At 36.7% G+C, this 19780-nt stretch overlaps 1 protein-coding gene across 1 annotated transcript in view; it reads left to right on the top strand.

Annotated features, from left to right (window-relative positions):
- HGF (hepatocyte growth factor (hepapoietin A; scatter factor)) overlaps window positions 1-19278 on the top strand; it is a 47118-nt gene extending 27840 nt beyond the window's left edge. The window contains exons 8-17 of the mRNA XM_009865815.1: window positions 1230-1357; window positions 2798-2900; window positions 5663-5802; window positions 7885-7923; window positions 8389-8485; window positions 12405-12479; window positions 13064-13210; window positions 13929-14035; window positions 15889-16034; window positions 18213-19278. Of these exons, the coding sequence (XP_009864117.1) occupies window positions 1230-1357; window positions 2798-2900; window positions 5663-5802; window positions 7885-7923; window positions 8389-8485; window positions 12405-12479; window positions 13064-13210; window positions 13929-14035; window positions 15889-16034; window positions 18213-18383 (1153 nt within the window). The 3' untranslated portion in view covers window positions 18384-19278. The remainder of the gene's footprint in view (window positions 1-1229; window positions 1358-2797; window positions 2901-5662; window positions 5803-7884; window positions 7924-8388; window positions 8486-12404; window positions 12480-13063; window positions 13211-13928; window positions 14036-15888; window positions 16035-18212) is intronic.
- Window positions 19279-19780: the final 502 nt, after the last annotated feature.

Genomic DNA, 19780 nt, shown 5'->3' with positions numbered 1-19780 from the left:
ACTCTTTCAGTGTGCTGGATTTTAATAGTGAGGATCTTTCAAGGAAAAGAAAATATTACAGTCTGAGTTCAGATTAACTCTTTAACAATAGATTGTTAGAGTAAAACAGTTAGATTTGTTATCTTAATTCCTTTAGTGCTATTGTAACACAACTTAAAATGAAACAATCAATGGAAAATAGGGCTGATCCTGAGCCTCCTCTGTCAGTCTCAGGACCACCTTGAATTTACTTGGAAGATAGCGCTTGAGCATGATCCCACAGTTTTTTTCTCAGAAAAACCACTGCTTAAACCAATTTGCGCTGTCGCGATGTAACTCTGCTGCAGGATTAGGCCCTTGTGCAGTTTTAAGCACGTTCCTAGCGGTGCAGAGGGGGTAACAATACTAGGACTGCCTATTCAGCTGGTGCTTGAGAGCATAGTGGCCATTCACACCAACAGCTTGAGTAAAATCGACAGAACCACTGGTATGACTGCTCAAAACCCACATGAATAAGAATTATGGTATTAGGTGCATTCCTTCTGCAGTCCCTTATCAGTAGGTGCTGCAGATGTTAAAATACAGTGAAATATGGAGATGCATAGAACAGGGCAACAACTTTCAGGAGATGGGAAAATAAAACGTACATTTAAGAGGTCTGACTATTTCATGCAAGCTGTGAGAGACATTTAAACATGTTCCCTTGTGACTAACTTTTGCTTTAAAGGTAACAGCTGTATAGACTTACAACATACATTTTTTTTTTATATTCCAGGATTCAGTTTCTTAGATGAATTGTTGACAGTCTAAAGGACTCTGTTTCTCTAAAATCAGCAAAACCATTCAAAGTACAGGGAATTTTAAGCACTTTGGTAATGCTTGTATTTAAAAGCACTTGTAATGGATTGCAGGTGTATCAAATGTCAGCTTGCATGCAAATTTTGATGGAGAACCCTGGATAAAAATAAGCTATATTGAAAATATTGTTAATCTTCAGATGAAATCTTAAATCCAGTCACAACCTAAGTCCACTGAAAATTAATTCTCATAACCATATTATTCGTACTACAATTACTATTTTTTTCTGGACACTGTTCTTACTGACTCCTCATTTTCTTGCACTTGACACTGATCAATAACATACGTAGCTTAAGGAGCCTATATTGTTGCTAATTCATAATAATAAGCAATAGAATGCATCAATAGTTTTAGGTTATACCTGCTGTGAGCTAACATATTTATTTTTATAGGGATTTGAGGGAGAATTACTGCCGAAATCCAGATGGATCTGAATCACCCTGGTGTTTTACAACTGACCCAAACATCCGTATTGGTTATTGCTCCCAGATTCCTAAGTGTGATGTATCAAATGAACAAGGTAACAGAGGGAAGGGTGATAATGTGATTTTAAGTGAATGCTGTACTGTTCCAAATATCAGTAGTTTGGCTTGAAAACGGAGAAGTTGGTCTCAGTATATCTGTATTACACCTGTGTAGTTCTGCTTTGACTTTATTTGCATACTTGGGATTCATCGTAGTGTAAATGAGATTCATTTCTCAGTTCATGTTTCAATTCCAGCAGTGAAAACTGCAGCAAAGATTTGTTATTGGGTCTGACTTTTAGACAAGGTGAATCTTTAAGCCATTTTATATCAGCTGTAGATCTACTCCACTCTATTATGTTTTTTAGTTTAAAAAAGCCTTTTTCCAGATCTGAGACAATTTCCCTGGACCACAGTCTTTTGATAATTGCATGTGAGGCCACCAAAAGCAATTTTTAAAAATCTGTTTTTACCATATACACTGTTGTCTAAAAGTGTCTCAGCTGAAAAAGATATGTGGAATTTCTCATACAGCTTTTCAGCTTCAAGCCGTTACCTCTGCCTGTGAAGTCCACCCCAAGTCTTCAGGCAAATGTTCTTCCCATGAGGACTTGGTATTAGTCTAAGGAGTTGTCTTGCACCCTGAGAACTTATTTCAATCCTAGTATAAAATGAGACTAAGACCTCGGACCTATGACCCTACATCAGGCTGCATTAAGATCTTCATCTTTAAATTTTAGCGATTTTTATCTTGGAATTTGAAAGAGTTGCAGTTGTAAGAGTTATGCCAGAGAAAGGATTAAACTCTGACTTTCATTCTGTGTTTTTTGTAAAGTATCAATTATCAGAAAGAAAAAATACTAATGAGCATGAAATGAAATGCTTTATATAAAAAGTCTTTATAGTAGTAATAATTTTAAAAAGTCCTCTTGAAATGTCTCAAAAAATGCTTGTGATAAAAGCTTATGAATTAAAAATGACTTTTTCTGGCATGAACAGGAAAGTTTTTGAATTACATTAAAATTAAAGTCATGTTGATTTTTTTGATTTTGCCAAAGAAGAACTTAACTATATATTGTTGCCAGTGTTGAGAATCTACACAGAAGGAAATTATTTCAAACAGGCTAAAAGTGCCTATTTTATGATGAGAGAGGAATAAGAGGCATTTTTTCTTTCCTTTGTACAAAACAGTTCCTAACAACTTTTTATGACCCTTTTAAATTAACCATAAACTAACTATTTATGAAAGATTTTTTCCTAGTTTATCTAAGTAAGATAAAATTTAAAATTCTACTGTCTTGAGAATGAAGGCCTCAGACAAGAGATTATGTATCTAAATCTTTCTGATTTGGTTTATACAGTTGACTGATTTATATTGTAGTGTTTGCTAAACATAACACTTTAATTATTTGGATTGCTGATGGAAAGGAAGAGTTTTCTTTTCAATATTGCACAATCATCCTTCACTTCTTTTTGTCTCAACATTCTTTATTCAGATTGTTATCGTGGCAATGGCAAGAGTTATATGGGGAATCTATCCAAGACAAGATTTGGGCTAACTTGCTCCACATGGGACAAGAATATTGAAGACTTACGTAGGTGTGTATGTATGAAAGAGAAAGAGATGGTTCAGTGAGCCCTGAATAAATGCTGCCTCCAGATGGCATCTCTTAAGTGATTCTAAAATAGCCCCTTATGCCCTGGAGCTTTTAGTATCTTTTTTGGTTTGGGTTTATTTTTTTTTTCTTGGTGTTTAAATATATTACACAACACGTCTTTGTTCAGTCTAACCACTAATTGCAGATTTTGGGATATTTCTTAGTGTTTAGTTTACTGCCTCAGTTTGCCCCATCTTTGTCCTTGAAAGTTTTGTTCTATGAGAGGATAGCAGGAATGAAGTAAGAAATGGTTATCTCATCAGTCTGATCTCATAGCTCATGCTGCTTCAAGGAGCAGGTTGGATTTGAAAGCACCTCAAGTCCCTTGCAACCTGAAGTTGAGTCTTGAGTTTATGATCTGATGACATTGACACCAAGTACCATTAAAGCGACTTACAATTTCTGTTGTCTATCATTACTTTGGCTTCATAATCAAGTAGTATAGGTGGCAAGTCACTATAATTTATTTGTTGAAGTGAAAACAAATTGGCAGTAAGTACAAAAGAAGTTGTGAGTTTCCAGGACTCTTTCAATCATTCCAGGATGCTCAGTGTTGTGTCTGCTGGTTCAGAAAAGTAGATTAATAAATCTTAGGAGTGACAAGAACAATGACTTCCAGGTACTGCTTAAAGACAGAGATTCATCAAAAGTTTTGCTAGATATGAGACACTACACACATCAGTAGCCCAGATGGAAACAGTTTTCCCTTTATTTTGCTTTAGTTTCTGAAGTAATGTGATTATGTCTATTTTGCCTTTGGTACTTGCTCAGTTAGTGGTTATTATCACTACGATTACAGTGCCCAACACACTATCCATTGTCCTCTGGAATTTACCTGTCCCTGATTCCTACTCCTGACCTGATGGTCGGTAGGTGAAGGTGTGTAAGTTAGTAGGTCAGCGTTTGGGGAAGCTGAATTGCAAAAGGTAGATTTCAGTGGTACTCTGTGGAATCACCAGTTGAACTGTATGTGGTTTTTACCCAGAGAGAGTCAGAGACCCCATGCATATTCCATTATGCTGTCCATAAAGAGACACAGAAGTTTACTATAATGACTTCACAGAATCACAGAATCACAGAATGTTAGGGACTGGAAGGGACCTCTAAAGATCATCTAGTCCAATCCCCCTGTGGTTTTGAATGTCTCCAGAGAAGGAGACTCCACCACCTCCCTGGGCAGCCTGTTCCAGTGTTCTCTTACCCTTACTGAGAAGAAGTTTCTTCTCAAATTTAGGTGGAATCTCTTGTGTTCCAGTTTAAACCCATTACCCCTTGTCCTACCATCGGTTGTCACCGAGAAGAGCCTTGCTCCATCCTCGTGACACTCACCCCTTACATATTTATAAACATTAATTAAGTCACCCCTCAGTCTCCTCCAAACTAAAGAGACCCAGCTCCCTCAGCCTTGTAAGATGCTCCACTCCCTTAATCATCTTGGTTGCTCTACGCTGGACTCTCTCCAGCAGTTCCTTATCCTTCTTAAACTGAGGGGCCCAGAATTCCAGATGTGGTCTCACCAGGGCAGAGTAGAGAGGAAGGAGAACCTCTCGTGACCTACTAACCACCTCCCTTCTAATACACCCCAGGATGCCATTGGCCTTCCTGCCCACGAGGGCACATTGCTGGCTCATGGTCATCCTGCTGTTCACCAGGATCCCTGGATCCCTTTCCCCTCCACGGCTCTCTAATAAGTCATTCCCCAACCTATACTGGAACCTTGGGCTGTTCCTACCCAGATGCAAGACCCTACACTTTCCCTTGTTATATTTCATTAAATTTTTCCCCGCCCAACTGTCTAGCCTGTCCAGGTCTGGCTGGATGGCAGCACAGCCTTCTTAGAATACTGATAAGTCGTCAGTTAATTGTGAATGAGACAGCTTGAACCTACTGGCTGCTTGATGCAATTGCATTCATATAATCCTGAGCACATCAGCCTTTCCTTTCTTACTTCCACAATCAGGAACTTCTTTGGGGAGTTATCTGTCTTACTTCAGCAGTTACTCCGGGTATGGGTGTGCTACAAGCAGCATGCATGGTTGATTATGAACTAAAAGACCAGTGTAGCTGTAACTTAAGAAGCCTGTACTCTTCAGTCTGACAAGCCATAAATAAATAGATTTCTGTTTCAGACTTTCACCCCAAAATTTCACCTACAAAGTGCCTCATGTAGGTTTACAACTTAGGTGAAATATGACTGTAGTTTTCCTGAGCCATTCACTCTTCCCCTTGCCTGCTACTCCGTCTTCCTAACTTTCTTGTGTTTGCCTTTCTTTTGCCTAAGATTCAACTTTCTTTGCAGATTCAGTGCTTCCTTTTGTTAAATGCTAAGCTGCACAGAGAAGGTACCTGTGCTCCCAGAAAGGCCTGCAGATTTGCTGAGGGCAATGCAGATGCTCTTCTAATCAGTGTAATGATCCCTCCTGAGGGTATCCAGGGATTTTAGCTCAAGTGGGAGATCTAGAAACCTCCCATCGGTCCAGTGGACACAGCGCTTAAAATACCAACCAGAGGAAACTTGGACTCAGATCCAGCAAATATCTGGGTCTCATCTTCCCTTTGATTTTAACCAGCCCTAAACTCTGACCTGTAGGCTTCTCAATCAGCTAATATTACAATGTGGAGCAAAGCAACATTTAACCTTTGAAAATTTGGGCTATAGTATAAAGCTTTTCAGCACTTTGAATTTTTTTTTTGTCCCTGTAGGCATATTCAAATATTCAGAGAACCAGATGTTAGTAAACTGAAGAAAAACTATTGCCGCAATCCAGATGATGATTTTCATGGTCCCTGGTGTTACACAGATGATCCTCTTGTTCCCTGGGATTACTGCCCTATTTCACGATGTGAGTACTTGGTGTGCCTCAGGCATTGTCAACTGCGAAGTCCCAGTGAAGCCGTGGTAGCACATGCGTATGCATACCTGTCTATTGTCACTTGTAGCAACAGAAAATGGGTAGCTATCAGGAATCAGTTGTGCATGACTGAGAAGGAACAGACAGAATCTGCTTGTGCAATATATGAACAAGGGGTCCTTTTCCTTGACCAGCCTCGAGAGTTCAAGGCTTGTTTATGCAGCAGGCGCATAAAAGGGCTATTACAGATGGTCAAACATTTTCCAACAGATCTAGCTATTGAATGAGGGCTGGACGGAGACAAAGAATTGTCTAGTGGTCAGAATGTTTGCTGTGGCCTCAAGAAACCCAGGGACAGTTATCTGCTGTGCTACAAGCTTCATAGCCTCCTTATGTGATCTGTATTTGTTTGTAAAGTTAGGATAACTCCCCATATATAGGTTGAAGTGTGTATGTGCTATATAGATTAGGTTCTGCTTTCGGATGCTTACAGGATGGTTTAACTCCTGGCAAGGATTAGGAACATCACTCCTCCAAAAACACATGTAAAAATCTAAATAGCTTAAATAAACAGAGCTAAAAATCCTAGGGAGTTCAGTAATAAACTGATGCTAAGTGGAAAAAATAGACATGTCGAAAACTGTGCAATTCACATTTATGTTCAAAATTTTCCTCTTCAGCTTTTATTTCTAAATCACTATGCTGTATATCCTGGGGGAACATTTAAACGGTAAATCAGGCTTTTGAATGCATGTTGTGATCTCTAGAGGTTAAGGGTAGTGTTACATTCATTCTTAGCAGCAATCTGCTCTATTTTCTCATGGTCTGAAGTGCAGCATCTCTAAGAGGTGATATTTGAAGTCCCAGGTGACATTTTGGCATCTATGTGAAGAATAAACAAACTGTGCAAAATGTTATTTGTGTCAACACAGATAAAGAATGACAGCTGAAGAAATATAAATTTTATTCACTTACTCTGAGTTCGTTATTTGGATCTATAAATTCCTAAGGAAATATTGACAGCAAATATTTATAGGGTATATGGTAATGGTCAGTATAATGATTTTTGGAATCGAACTTCAGAGCAGGAATATATTTGTTTTACAATTGTAACTCATATTGAATAGTATTTAACTACGAGTAGCTCACTCAAATACTGATAATAAATTTAATTAGTAAAGACAAAATACTGGCAGTTCCTTGGTGCCTTTAACCCATCTCTTGAAATTGCACTATATGTATATTTTTATAAGTATTCATGTATATATACAGATATGCATATGTGTATAGATACACATGAAAATTTACCTATGTATATAACTGTATAATTTTGTATATATATATGTCATTGATTATTATTATTGTTATTATAATATTAATTACTATTACTCAATGATGGAAGTCCAGTTGGATGGAATTGTTCAAATTTTGTGTGTGCAGATATTCAAACACTACACCTGTGCCTCTGGCTCATAGTCTTGGGTCTCTGCAGCCTTCACCGAAGGCAAAAATTTTGAATCAAGTTTAAGTGACCTTGTGGTAACTGTATGTCGACATGGACTAAGTAGAAAAATCAAAAGATATTTTGGGAAACAAATTTGCAGAAGAATAAGTTTTTAGTGATAGCAACATAAAAGGACTGCTGAAGTTTTAAAAGTTTTTAAGGAAATTAGAAAATTTCATTAAATGTGATTTGGATTTAATCAAAACTTCAATATTTCTTGAATAGTTATAGAAAAGTCACAACTTCATTTTTCATCATTTACTTGTTCAAAACAAACATGTAAATTAAAAGTGATGTGTAGCTTGATGTATTCACGATTCAGCCAAGAAGAAAAATGCTTAAAACTCCTATTATAAAATGTTTAGTTCTTATTTAGTTCTTTTGGAACTAAATTCTGCCATCTTGTTAATCCTTACCAAATTGTGTTTTTTACAGAGTATTGAGGAAATCACTGACACTTAAAACTTTGTGAACTATTAGAATTAACAGTATGCCATTTGCTGTTTATTTTTATTTAATTTTAGATGTGCTTTAATTTGGTATTATGGCTATCTTATATGTCTGTCTAGGTGAAGGTGATACAACTCCTACTACAACCAATCTGGATGGTAAGTAAGCTTGCAGATATACTGAGTAGTTCAGGTATTGTATCCTCTAAGACTAGCCATCTTTCCAACTGGGAAACAAAAGAAAAAACAGTTAAAAATACAAGAAAGCATATAGCTTTGGAAAAATTGCTTTTACAGGAGGAAAATGTAGAATAGAGTTATTATACTCCTTTATCTATTCTCACTCTCCTGTCTTACCCATGGTAAAGATTTTCAATGTTTGCTTTATAACTGTGTAAACCTCTGAAAAACCTATTGAAATATGTGTATTTTATAACTCATATGAATACTTATAGAGACCGACTCATCCTCACTGAAGTAATTTTGATGCTCTAGAAATGCATTTCATTAGTGCAGGAAAGTTAATCCATAATAAATATTGACCTTCTTGTGGTCCTTATGTGCAACTGTACAGGTTTCCTACCGCTGTTTTTAGTAAAATGTGATCTCTGGACCTGCTTTCAGATACTGTCATTCCTTGTGCCTCAACAAAGCACTTGAGAGTTGTAAATGGAATCCCAACACAAACTAATGAAGGATGGGTGGTTAGTTTGACATACAGGTAACTATCACTTTGAATAGAAAGATATTTACTAAGATATTTGATTTGGAATTGTAGAAACTGTTGACTATAATAAGAATACTACTAGATTGCAGTTAAATTATGGAGAAGCAGAAGATCAGCATTCCTGGAACATCAGGTGATTCCACAGTATTCATTCTGTCAGTGAAATATGTATGTGTTTGTCATTTTGTCAGTTTGTAAAGCATTCATAGCACTCTTCTCTTTCGATTAGCTGCTGCAGAACTTTTCATAACATTAGCCATCCAGCATTAAACTGTTTGTTTTATAGACTGTTGAGTTCCATAGATATATTTTCACTTTAAGAGCAGTGCATTGGATTCAGGATATTAGATTCAGGATTTATCGTAGAATCGTAGAATGGCCTAAATTGGAAGGGACCTTAGAGATCATCTAAACGAACATCCCTGTCATGGGCAGGGACGCCTCTCAACTAGATCAGGCTGCTTAAGGTTCTGTCCAACCCAACACCTTCAGGGAGGAGACATCCAAAACTTCTCTGGAAATTTATTCCAAAGTCTTGCCACCCTCGTACTGAAGAATTTCTTTTTAAGACCTAATCTCAATCTATTCTCATTCAATTTAAACCCATTTCCCCTTGTCCTATCAGTGGACACTCTTGTAAAAAGTCCTTATCCAGCCTTCCTGTAGGTTCCTTTAGGTACTGGAAGGCAGCTATTAGGTCCCCCCAGAGTTTTCTCTTTTCAAGACTGAGCAACCCCAGTTCCCTTAGCCTACCCTCATAGCAGAGGTGCTCCAGCCTCTGGATCATCTTTGTGGCCCTCCTCTGAACTTGTTCCAGCAGATCCACGTCCCTCTTATGGTGGGGACACCAGAAATGGAATGCAGTATTCGAGGTAGGATCTCACAAGAGCAGAGAAAATGGGGAGAATCACCTCTCTTGATCTGCTGGCCACACTCCTCTTGGTATATCTCAGGATGCGGTTGGCCTTTTGAGATGCATGAGCGCACTACTGGCTCAGTGCAGTCCCTGTGTCAAATTCAGTTTTATGCTCATATAACTGCATGCAGTTAAAATGTATTTTGTATTAAAAAAAAATAAATAGGAGAATCACAGAATCACACAATGTCAGGAGTTGTAAGCGACCTCAAAAGATCATCTAGTACAAACCCTCTGCCAAAAGGGGATCACCTACAGTAGGTCACACAGGAACACATCCAGGCAGTTTTTTAATGTCTCCAGAGAAGAAGACTTCACAACCTCCCTGGGCAGCCTGTGCCAGTGCTCTGTCACCCTGCGAAAAAGTTTTTCCTAACGTTTTTGTGGAACCTGCTATGCTCCAGCTTGTACCTGTTGCCCCTTGTCCTGTCATTGCATATCACTGAGAAGAGCCTGGCTCTGTCCTCCTGACGCTAAACTTTTACATATTTAAAAACATTCATGAAGTCACCTCTCAATCTCATCCCACCTAAAGAGACCCAGCTCCTTCAGCCCTTCCTCATAAGGTAGATGTTCCACTCCCTTTATCATTTTAACGCTCTGCACTGGACTCTCTCCAGCAGTTCCCTGTCTCTCTTGAGCTGAAGAGCCCAGAACTGGACAAAATATTCCAGATGTGGTCTCACCAGGGCAGAGGAGAGGAGGGCAGGGGGAGGAGAACCTCTCTCAATCTACTAGTCACCCCCCTTCGAATACACCCTAGGATGTCATTGACCTTGGCCCTTGCTTTTTTCATTCTGTAAAACAAGACCCTAACAGGTACAGCCGGAAATGTGTATTGCATTATGGCAGAATTTACTTTGCTACCGTGTAAAAGCCAGAACACAGAATTACTGTTTCCTACATTCATTAGTGTGGTTCGTAACTCAACAGCTGGAAGTGTAAATCATTAATACATAACAGGAGATACATCTCTTGCATAAGCCATGTATCTTCCATCATGAAAAAAGTTTTAAAAAGGTCTTTTTTTGTCTTCTTGTACAGATTAAAGCACAGCTCAATTCTCTTAGCTTATGATTTGTCATCTCTTTTAAAACCATGTAGAAAAACAGGTCTTAAATGAAAAATTTGAAGAGAGGAAAAGATAAAAAGCCTTTTTTTCTGCATTTCTTCTTTGCTAGAGAAATTCTGGGAGTCCTTGCCATCATTGGTAAACTTTGCATCTTATGCGATCCAATCAGAATTAAACCTTTCTGGAAGTCTAGTAAATGGTCCAGAAAGATATTTCTGGAAGAACATTGCTACCAGATTAGTGGGCTGATTCACTCTCTGGACAGGTTTATCTTTGCACTATTTTTAAAGCAACATTGATGTCTGAGGAACTTTTAGGCAGGTAAGGTGAATTACACCTGGGTGCCTAAAATTTATGTAGCTAATCTTCAGTTAGTTGAACATGGAAATTGTGTTTTGCAACAAAGTATATTTAAGTAGGTAAGTGCTTAAATGACTACAGATTCATTTATGAAAAAGAGACTCATGTAATACTGCAGCAGCAAAATGTATTTTTAAGTATTACATGTGGGCATAAAATTTTTATTTTGTATGATTACCAAGGAAGCAAATAAAATGTTGTCTGAAAAATCTTAATGACTTCAGGACTTTCTGCAAAAAACTAAATGGATACCTCAAAATGGAATTGCCGTGTCTGAATGGTAAAGGCCTAGTGATACTCAGAAACATGTATTTATATTTAGCAACCAAGGCTGACCTCTAAATATTAATCAATGATATGTATTCTTATATATCCAATCCAGATCCTGTTATCAGGTATACATACAGGTATACTTATAGTTATTTTTAATTAGATTAATTTAATCTATTTCATGAAATCAACTCTGGATTTGTCCTACATTTAAGTAAGAAGTTTAACCTTTCTTTGTGTACTAGTCAATCTTTTAAACCACATGATTCAATTTGTAAATTCCTTTTGATAATGCAAAAGGGTACAAGCATACAATGGAAGAATGCATCTATACTCCTGACTGGGATGATTTTACAGTACAATTGGGCAGAATCTATATTTTAAAAAGAATTTAGACTTTTGGACCAGATATTTTGTTCCTCAATCAAAATACAATTAAAAGGAAAAAAAAAGGAGGCAAGCATCTGTGTTATTCTGCTGTCTTTGAACTCCATATAGAGTCTGGGATTCTTCCAGCAGTTCTCTGAAAAGCTTTGAACATTTGTATGATTTGAATTTATAAATTGCGAGATTTTAAGCTTTTCCCAAATTGCTGACAATTCTGATTCACTTTCCAAAGAACTGCAGAAAATAAATGTGATTTTAGAGGCACAAAGAGGGAAAGTAATTAATGTACATTCCACAGTCATCTTTATTTTTGAAAGAACTGTCATGCTTAATTGCTTTAATTTTACTTGAAGTATTACGCTGAAGGTTTTCTATAATCACATATAGGATGTCATACACTGCAGGTTGTTTCCAACTAAAGTATGTGGGGACAGAAATCTCACAGGGCTTGTAATCAAATAAGAACTCTCCACTTCAAGGTCAATGCTTTCAATCACACCTACAGGAAAAATGATCAAATGTTGTTTACATCCAGTGGCAGTTTGAGGACTTGCTTGAATGTTTCACTCCAGCTCCCATTACAAAAAATCAGCTTGTCTTTTTTTTATTTTTATTTTTTAATTATGTCTCTTAGTATAAATTGTTTTGAAACCACTAAATGAACAGGGTAACAAATTTCTTTTTCCTTCTTTTTTTTACACATTAGAGTAAATCTCTCTAAAGTCATGTTAATGTAAGTGTTGAAACTTCAGAGCAAAGGACAGATCTACTTGCACAGGCTGTCAGCCAGACACCTTTCACCAGCAAAAATATGTGAGGAGCAAAAGTACTATTTAAGCTTTTTGATTATATAGAGACCAATACTAATACTTTTTTAAACTTTATATTTATTTTGTTTTTTCCCCCAGGAATAAGCACATCTGTGGAGGTACTTTGATAAAGGAAGAGTGGGTTCTAACAGCAAGGCAGTGTTTCCCTTCTCGGTACAGTAGTCTGCAGCTTTGCAATATTGAAATAAATCTACTTTCGGGAATTTATCAACACGACACTTCTTCAACTTAAATCTAGCAGTTTTCCCTTCTGTTTGGCTTTAACACTGCTCTTCTGATACAAAAGTCCTGTGGGACCTTGGTATTTTCTGTTACTATTGTTAACCTAAATGAGCTCTCTCTATTCTACATAGAAGTGCAAATATATTTTCCAAGAGTGATAGTTAGACAATTGCCTCTTTATGAAAACAACCTCGTGCTTCTGCTTAACTGGACAGAATAAAATAGAAAACTTGAGCAAATCTCAAAAAGTCCAAAGATTCATGGTGTTCAATGGATACTATTAGGAAACAAAAATTAGGTTTTAGTAACAGTTACAGATAAAATTATCTACTGGCTTAAGACCAAGAACTTACATCTGAGCATGTTGATTTTGGAATAGCAGTTGGCAGCATAAACTCATTTCTGGTGAAGAGCATTAGTTAAAATCTTCTAGCATAATCATAATAAGCAGAGGGGTTTTTTGAGTTATTTTATGATACACTCAGCAAAATCCTAACCAGCTTTGCCCCGTTCAGGTACAAAGATTTAAAAGACTACAAAGCCTGGCTTGGAGTCCATAATATCAAAGGGAAGGGAGAAGAGAAGCACAAACAAGTTCTGAACATCTCCCAGTTGGTATACGGCCCTGCAGGCTCAGATTTGGTTTTACTGAAACTTAGCAGGTTAGTAGCTTTTATTGTGAATTCCAGGATTTTCAGCTGATAAATAATATTCTTCCTAAATAAGATTTGCAAATTCAGTTCTCTACTGTCTTTGATACTGTGAACAGTGTATCCATACGGCAAACTTTGAGTTGTAGGAAATTTTACTTGATGTATGCAGAAATGTAAGTTCATCTACCTTACTCAGAAAACAGATGTTGCTTCTGGAAAATTGTGCCCACCTTGTTTTTCTCCTGATAATCAAGTTTAGGGTTGTTGGGAGAATTTTCTGTGAGTGTGCTGATTTTTTTGTTTTATTTTGTGTGGGTTTTTTTTCAAAATCAACTCACATTGACCAGTATATGGTATTAATTTATAGAATAAGCACCAGATTGTAACCGAGATCCTTGTATATATACGAGCTTTCAAGCTTTCTTCATATTAGCAAAACCCTATATTCAAATGAGATGCCATCATTACTTACTCTTAAGAAGAAAACCTAAGTTAAATAACATAAAACTGGTGACAGCATTTCAAGAAATCTTTTGACAGTTAACAGATGTAGCACAAAAAATAGGTAGAAGAATCCATCATATTCTTCAAAGATGGAAAAGAAAGGAAAAGAATTGGCACAGTTTTTAGTTCCTGTTTTCTATAATAGATTTAAAGTCATTTCTGAGGTACATAATAGAAGGTTATTAAAAATCCATTATATTTATTATTATTTTTCTCTTTTCAGACCTGCCATACTGACAAATTTTGTAGAAATAATCCGATTGCCCATTTCTGGATGTACCATTCCAGAGAAGACCAGTTGCAGTGTTTATGGATGGGGATACACTGGATGTAAGAAACTATTTTTAAAAACTAAATGAATATGTTGACAGCTTACTTCCTCTTGTCATTATAGGTGAGGCTGCTGGTATTGCCTGATGCCATCGTTGTCCAACATATTTTGTTATAAAATGCAGTTTCAATTTTTTTTCTAATTTTGTAAACCTGAGCATTTTATCTAAGATAATTTAATATGAAATATTTTACATTGGTCCATTCTTTTTTGTTTTGTTTTGTTTCAGCAACAGAGAAAATAATTCATTCAGAGAATGAACTAGAGAAAAATACCATTTTACATGCTTAAAGAATCTAGTAGAGTTGTTTTGCAGAGTTCTAACACATTCCAGTTTATCTACTTGAGTAGTCTCCTGTATATCAAAGCAAGCTGACCTGTGGAAAAACTAATACAGAATCATGTAATCAAAGGCATAACTAGCACACCCAAAGACAGTGAACTAAGGATGCACAGGCAACCCTAAGTCTGGTGTTTCCTAACTTTTGAGTGCTTGACTTTGCAACCTTACTAATGTTTATTAAACACAGTTTTTGTGTGAAGTAAATACAAATATGTGGGAGAACAGATGTTTATTTAGTTGGGTAAATACTGTATCTGGCTAATTATGTGTTGATGATAAAGTTAATAGCTGCCAGTTGACAATAATTACTCCAATAATTGCTATGCTCAAATGTCATTTTGCCACAGACCCTGGGTAAGCAGCAGCAACATACTCGCACTGTCCTGGAAGCAGAGCAGAAACTAGACTGCAATTCTGAGTCTCGCTTCCTTGTAACCATTACTCCGTATTTCTTTGTGGGTGGCAAGTAATCTGTACCAGCCCTCTCCCAGATGACTGCCTTTGATGTTCCCACCATGGCCATATTAACCGTCCTCTGCAGGGAATGGCTGGCTGTGGGACAGGGAAGTCGAGCTGGAGCACAGTGCAGCATTACAGGAAAGCTTATCTTAAAAGAACTGATAAGGAATTTGTAATGTTGTGGAGTTATGTAATACAGTAAATGCGTAACATCTGTCAACCACAGACTTTGTATTATATTTTATGCACAATTTATTATAATCCTCACAGCATCCTGGACAGGGAAGGAAGAAGTGTTACATCCATTTTGTCAAGTAAACAGGATAATAAGTCAGTGAAGGGCACACTTGGCATTTTCTTTTGATGGCTGTGTGGAGAATGGACAGGTCCAGACCCTTTATTTATCTTCGCAGCTTGTACAGACTTGTCTTTCAACGTGCAGAACAAGAGTAAGCTCCACAGGGCTCCTGCTTCCTGACCTTCACACTGATGAATGGAGATTGCACAAGGCTGTGGCTCTGCGCTTGCAGGCACAAAGTCATTCAGCGCAGCTGAGCCAGCAGAGAATGAGAAAAACTGCTCTGCTACATTAAATTTTAAGTCCCACATCCTTCCCTAGGCCATGGCAGTCACTGTCACACATTAACTCGTGTTTAAGACAAGGGAGCAAAATTCCCCTTCCACTGATGGGAATGACAACATTCTCAGGCTCACTTTTTCTGATTTCTGTGACATGACAATCTTGTGGTGAACTGTAGAGTAAACTCAGCTACCTAGTCCTTTCTTCTAATACGAAAAACTTCTCCAGATATTCTCAGAGAACTGAACAGACTGTGCATGGAACACATTTGTTGCAAAACTCATTTGCAGTAGTGAGTATAAGAAATCCAAAAGACAAATGCATGATAACAGTGAGGACGGACAAAAATGTGAGCGCTGCAGAGAAAGCACAATAACTGAAGTTACATGAGTAAGTTTATCCAGTCTGCATGTTCAATTATCTTTTTCTCCTAAAATAGAATAAAGTTTTCATTCTCTTTTAAATCCTAGTAATTAACTATGATGGCCTTCTCCGGGTAGCAAATTTGTTTATTTTGGGAAATGAGAAATGCAACCAATATCTGAAAGGGAAGATCACTGTTAATGAGTCAGAAATCTGTGCTGTGGCTGAAACCCTTGGTGCTGGACCTTGTGAGGTAAATATTACATTTTCTAACACATTCTTACAAGCCACTGACCTGGCTATGTCTTTCTCAGAAATATTTACTAGACTTTTAAAATTATTCTATTTGCATTAAGCACACACATATACACACAAAAAAAACCTTTTGCATTACAAAACAATTTGTGTTTCTAGTAATCTATTTTCTGCCAGAGTGCTTCAATTTCACTACACCACCACACTAGTAAAGGGTTAAACATATTTGTATGACTAAACAATTTGCTGGGCTTAAACAATTTTGTGTTCTATGTAATAAGGGCTAAAGTGGCCTGTGTACTAGAAATAGCAGTGTATTTTGGTTGAGTAGAAAGCAAAGGCTGGAGAAAATTTAACTGCTTAGATGAGGACTTGTGTGCAAAATACAAAAAAAGTCACTGATCAACAGAGTTGATAAAGTTATGAAGGAAGGAGGAAGTTCCAGAAATATACTAAGGTTCGGTATTAGTCAGAAGGCTGGAGCATTTGGTCTCCCTAATCAAATTTGAGCAACATATCAGTGAGGACAGAAGAACTACTTCAGTGAAAGTATAGTCTGATACAGTTGATTTTCTTGGGACTAGTTTTGGTGATGGAGAAGACATCCGAGGAGAAATGCTGTAAATCCTTTGTTATAGGGAGATATAATTTTCTTTGTGTGTGTGTAGAAAAACTGCCTGATGAGACAATGTTTAGAAAGAGAGCAGTTGCGAAGTGCTTTTTAAGTTATTATGCATTTAATATATGAAGTAGAATAGATGATTTTGTAATACTGATGTTAACCAAGTAGTGAAATTTTCCCTACCCAGGCGTGCTACTAAACCACAGGGAACAGAGGTCTTCATCAGGCTGAGGCCTCTTCCATTTATTATTCATATTTCACAGGACCATCTTGTTATTGCAAAGTAGTTTCTTCAAAATCAAATATGTAATCATAAATGAGCTCTTAAACATGTAAAGGCTTATAAATGAAACATCTGCATGGAAGTCTGCTGGGGGTCCTGTACTTTATTTTCCTCTGCAAGAAGAAATGGACTGAATTAATATTAGCAATCAGTCTTAATCACTGCATTGTTTCCTGCTCCCTGAGTTCCCTTTTGAAGCTACTTTTCTCAACAGAGAACAGGCAGAAAAACAAAATCAGATTGGCAGGTGAAACTCCACTCCTGAAAGTGTTTTATGAGCTGCGCTGATGGTACTGACATAGTTCATTGTTCATGTGGGAACTAATCTGCAGTCAGTCAGAAAAAAACCCCAAACCAAATAAAGGTCAAGCATTGTTTTTTCTCTGGTGATCCAGAGAGAGTACAATGCTAATTGTCAGCTTTTATTTTTTGAAACAATATCTCACTATCTGATACGAACATTTACTGTCTAGTTTTGCAGCTAGTTTGTTAGGTTTAGTATATGATTTGCCTGGGTAAAAACTTCAGTGTCTATGTTCAAATCTCAAATCTATGTGCATGTATCTACATTACTATTTCAATCTAATTTACACTGAGTGAATTTTAATGTTAAATAAGATCCTGTTCTGAGTTGATTATACTCCAAATTTTCACTAAATGTACGTGCTGGTGCACAGATGTCTCATTCACTCATAATAATGAAAAAATGTATGTTAACAACTTATGTCTCCAAATTACGTCTACAAAGTACTAAATTTTATTATATTTGGGATTTTCCTGCTGCCTATTAGTACACATAGATTCATATCCTAGGACCTTGCAAGACGATGGACAGAAGGATATTAGATGGGCTCTGTTGGTAGTTTTAAATGCAAAGTCTGTTATCATAATAAAGATGTTTAGCAGTCAACCACTTTCTGCTCATTTAGTTTACATGCACACAAATAGGAATTATGCCTGCAGATAGCTGAAAGAGGAGAGTAAGTTCTGGTAGTTTGAAGTCACTATAATTCCACATCAAGATGGATCACAGGGTTTAATTTGCATGGGAAGAAACCAAATGTCAAAGGCTAACCTTAACATTGGTTCTCGTAAGTTCTGGTTGCAAAAAAAAAAGTATTGGAAGTTGTTTTTTGTCCTACGGCAAAAGCAACTTTATTGCCTGTTCATTGACAGGTCATCCTCAACAGAAACCAGTCAGTAGGAGATAGGTGAGAGTTGTGTCTCAAAGCATTTGAAGAAGTAACATTCTGTGTTTATTTTTTTCCTAGCGAGACTATGGTGGTCCCTTGGTTTGTGAACAAAACAGGTTGAAGATAGTAGTTGGTGTTATTGTTCCTGGCCGTGGATGTGCCATTCGAAATCGTCCTGGAATTTTTGTTCGGGTCTCATATTATTCCCGGTGGATACACAAGATAATGATGACCTATAGAAAACCCTGAAAAACTCAACAATTTCCACTCAGAGAAAGATTTTGGACAGCATGCAATTAATGTGTAAAGTAAAGATCAACAATTTTTTAACTACTTGATGGTCAAGTTTGTTGAGCTTCTCTTAATATTTATGGGTGTTTTTGGTGTTTTTGTCTATCAGTGTTGTTTTATAAGTGTTGGAGTTACTTACAGTATATGCAAGTATGGTGACATATCTCCTGAAGATACTTGAATGGGTAAACAGTTTTGTAAAGATATTATTACTGGATGACAAATTGTTTTGTAGAAATAGATCATATGACCTCTGTTATGCTGCTCTTCAGATTATTTTAGAAGGAGAAACAAATTACAGTTTTATTTTACACATCTTATTCTTTCTATGAGACATGTATTTCTCTTCATATATGAAAAAAGACCTACTGAGAGATATATGCAACCGTCAGATACAGCATATATGATCATATTTCTCTTCTCCCCTTATAAGAGGTCAAAGATTTCAATATTTCATTAAAAATAATCTCTTATAATTTAATCTTTTCATTATTTATGGACTTTGACAAGCCTGCTGTAAGCAGAGTTCTCACAGAAGTCACTATCACTTCCTTCTACACAGTGCTTGTAGATCCTAGTTCTGCACTTGTTCCTTCAGTGTGTATGTGGTCCCCAACAGACATCTCAAAACCCCTTTTTGGATGAGGGAAGAGACATAAAAATGGACTAATTAGCAAAATATCAATCATTTGTTTGAAGTTAGTCCCAGAAATAACTGTGAAATCACAATACTAAAGAGAGTATTTCATACAGTTTGAAAAAATAATCCTGAATAACTAGTGGCAGACTTTGGCCATTAAAAAGAAATTCAATCAAATATGCCCAAATTTTTCTCAGCAGACACGTGTTAAAATAACAATTGACTGTAGTTATTTCGTAAGAGTAACCCTGTATTTACAGCAAGAAGAATAAGAGTTGTATCTGGTACTTGGCTGAGAGACTTGATACAGGCGAAAATTATGCATTAATAGTCTTTCAGAGACTTAATTTCTTTAATAAAACCTTATCTAGATTTGGAAAAAATACATTCTTTGTATAATTCCTTCCAGGGTAATAAAATTATTACAGAGATTAATATGATCTTGCGTGTAATATGGTAAACATCACCAACAGTTTAGCAGCCTGTGTTTCCTGCCTGTATATAGAAATAACATTTTCCTTTATGTTGATGGAGAAAGGGATCAAATAATCAGCATCTATGAAAAGCACTTAATCTCTTCTAGACATTTAGACTGGAAGTATTATACAAGTATGTTGTTATAGGTGATATCAATTACCCTGTAATTTCTGGAGAACTGATACAACGTATATTCAATTGTTAGTTTTACTACTGTACATGTAATTGGGTAAGTAAC

The sequence above is a fragment of the Apaloderma vittatum genome, unplaced genomic scaffold (genome assembly GCF_000703405.1).
Source record: "Apaloderma vittatum isolate BGI_N311 unplaced genomic scaffold, ASM70340v1 scaffold11933, whole genome shotgun sequence".
Taxonomy (NCBI): domain Eukaryota; kingdom Metazoa; phylum Chordata; class Aves; order Trogoniformes; family Trogonidae; genus Apaloderma; species Apaloderma vittatum.
The sequence above is the reverse complement of the archived record's forward strand: the minus strand, read 5'-3'. Positions and strand labels throughout refer to the sequence as shown.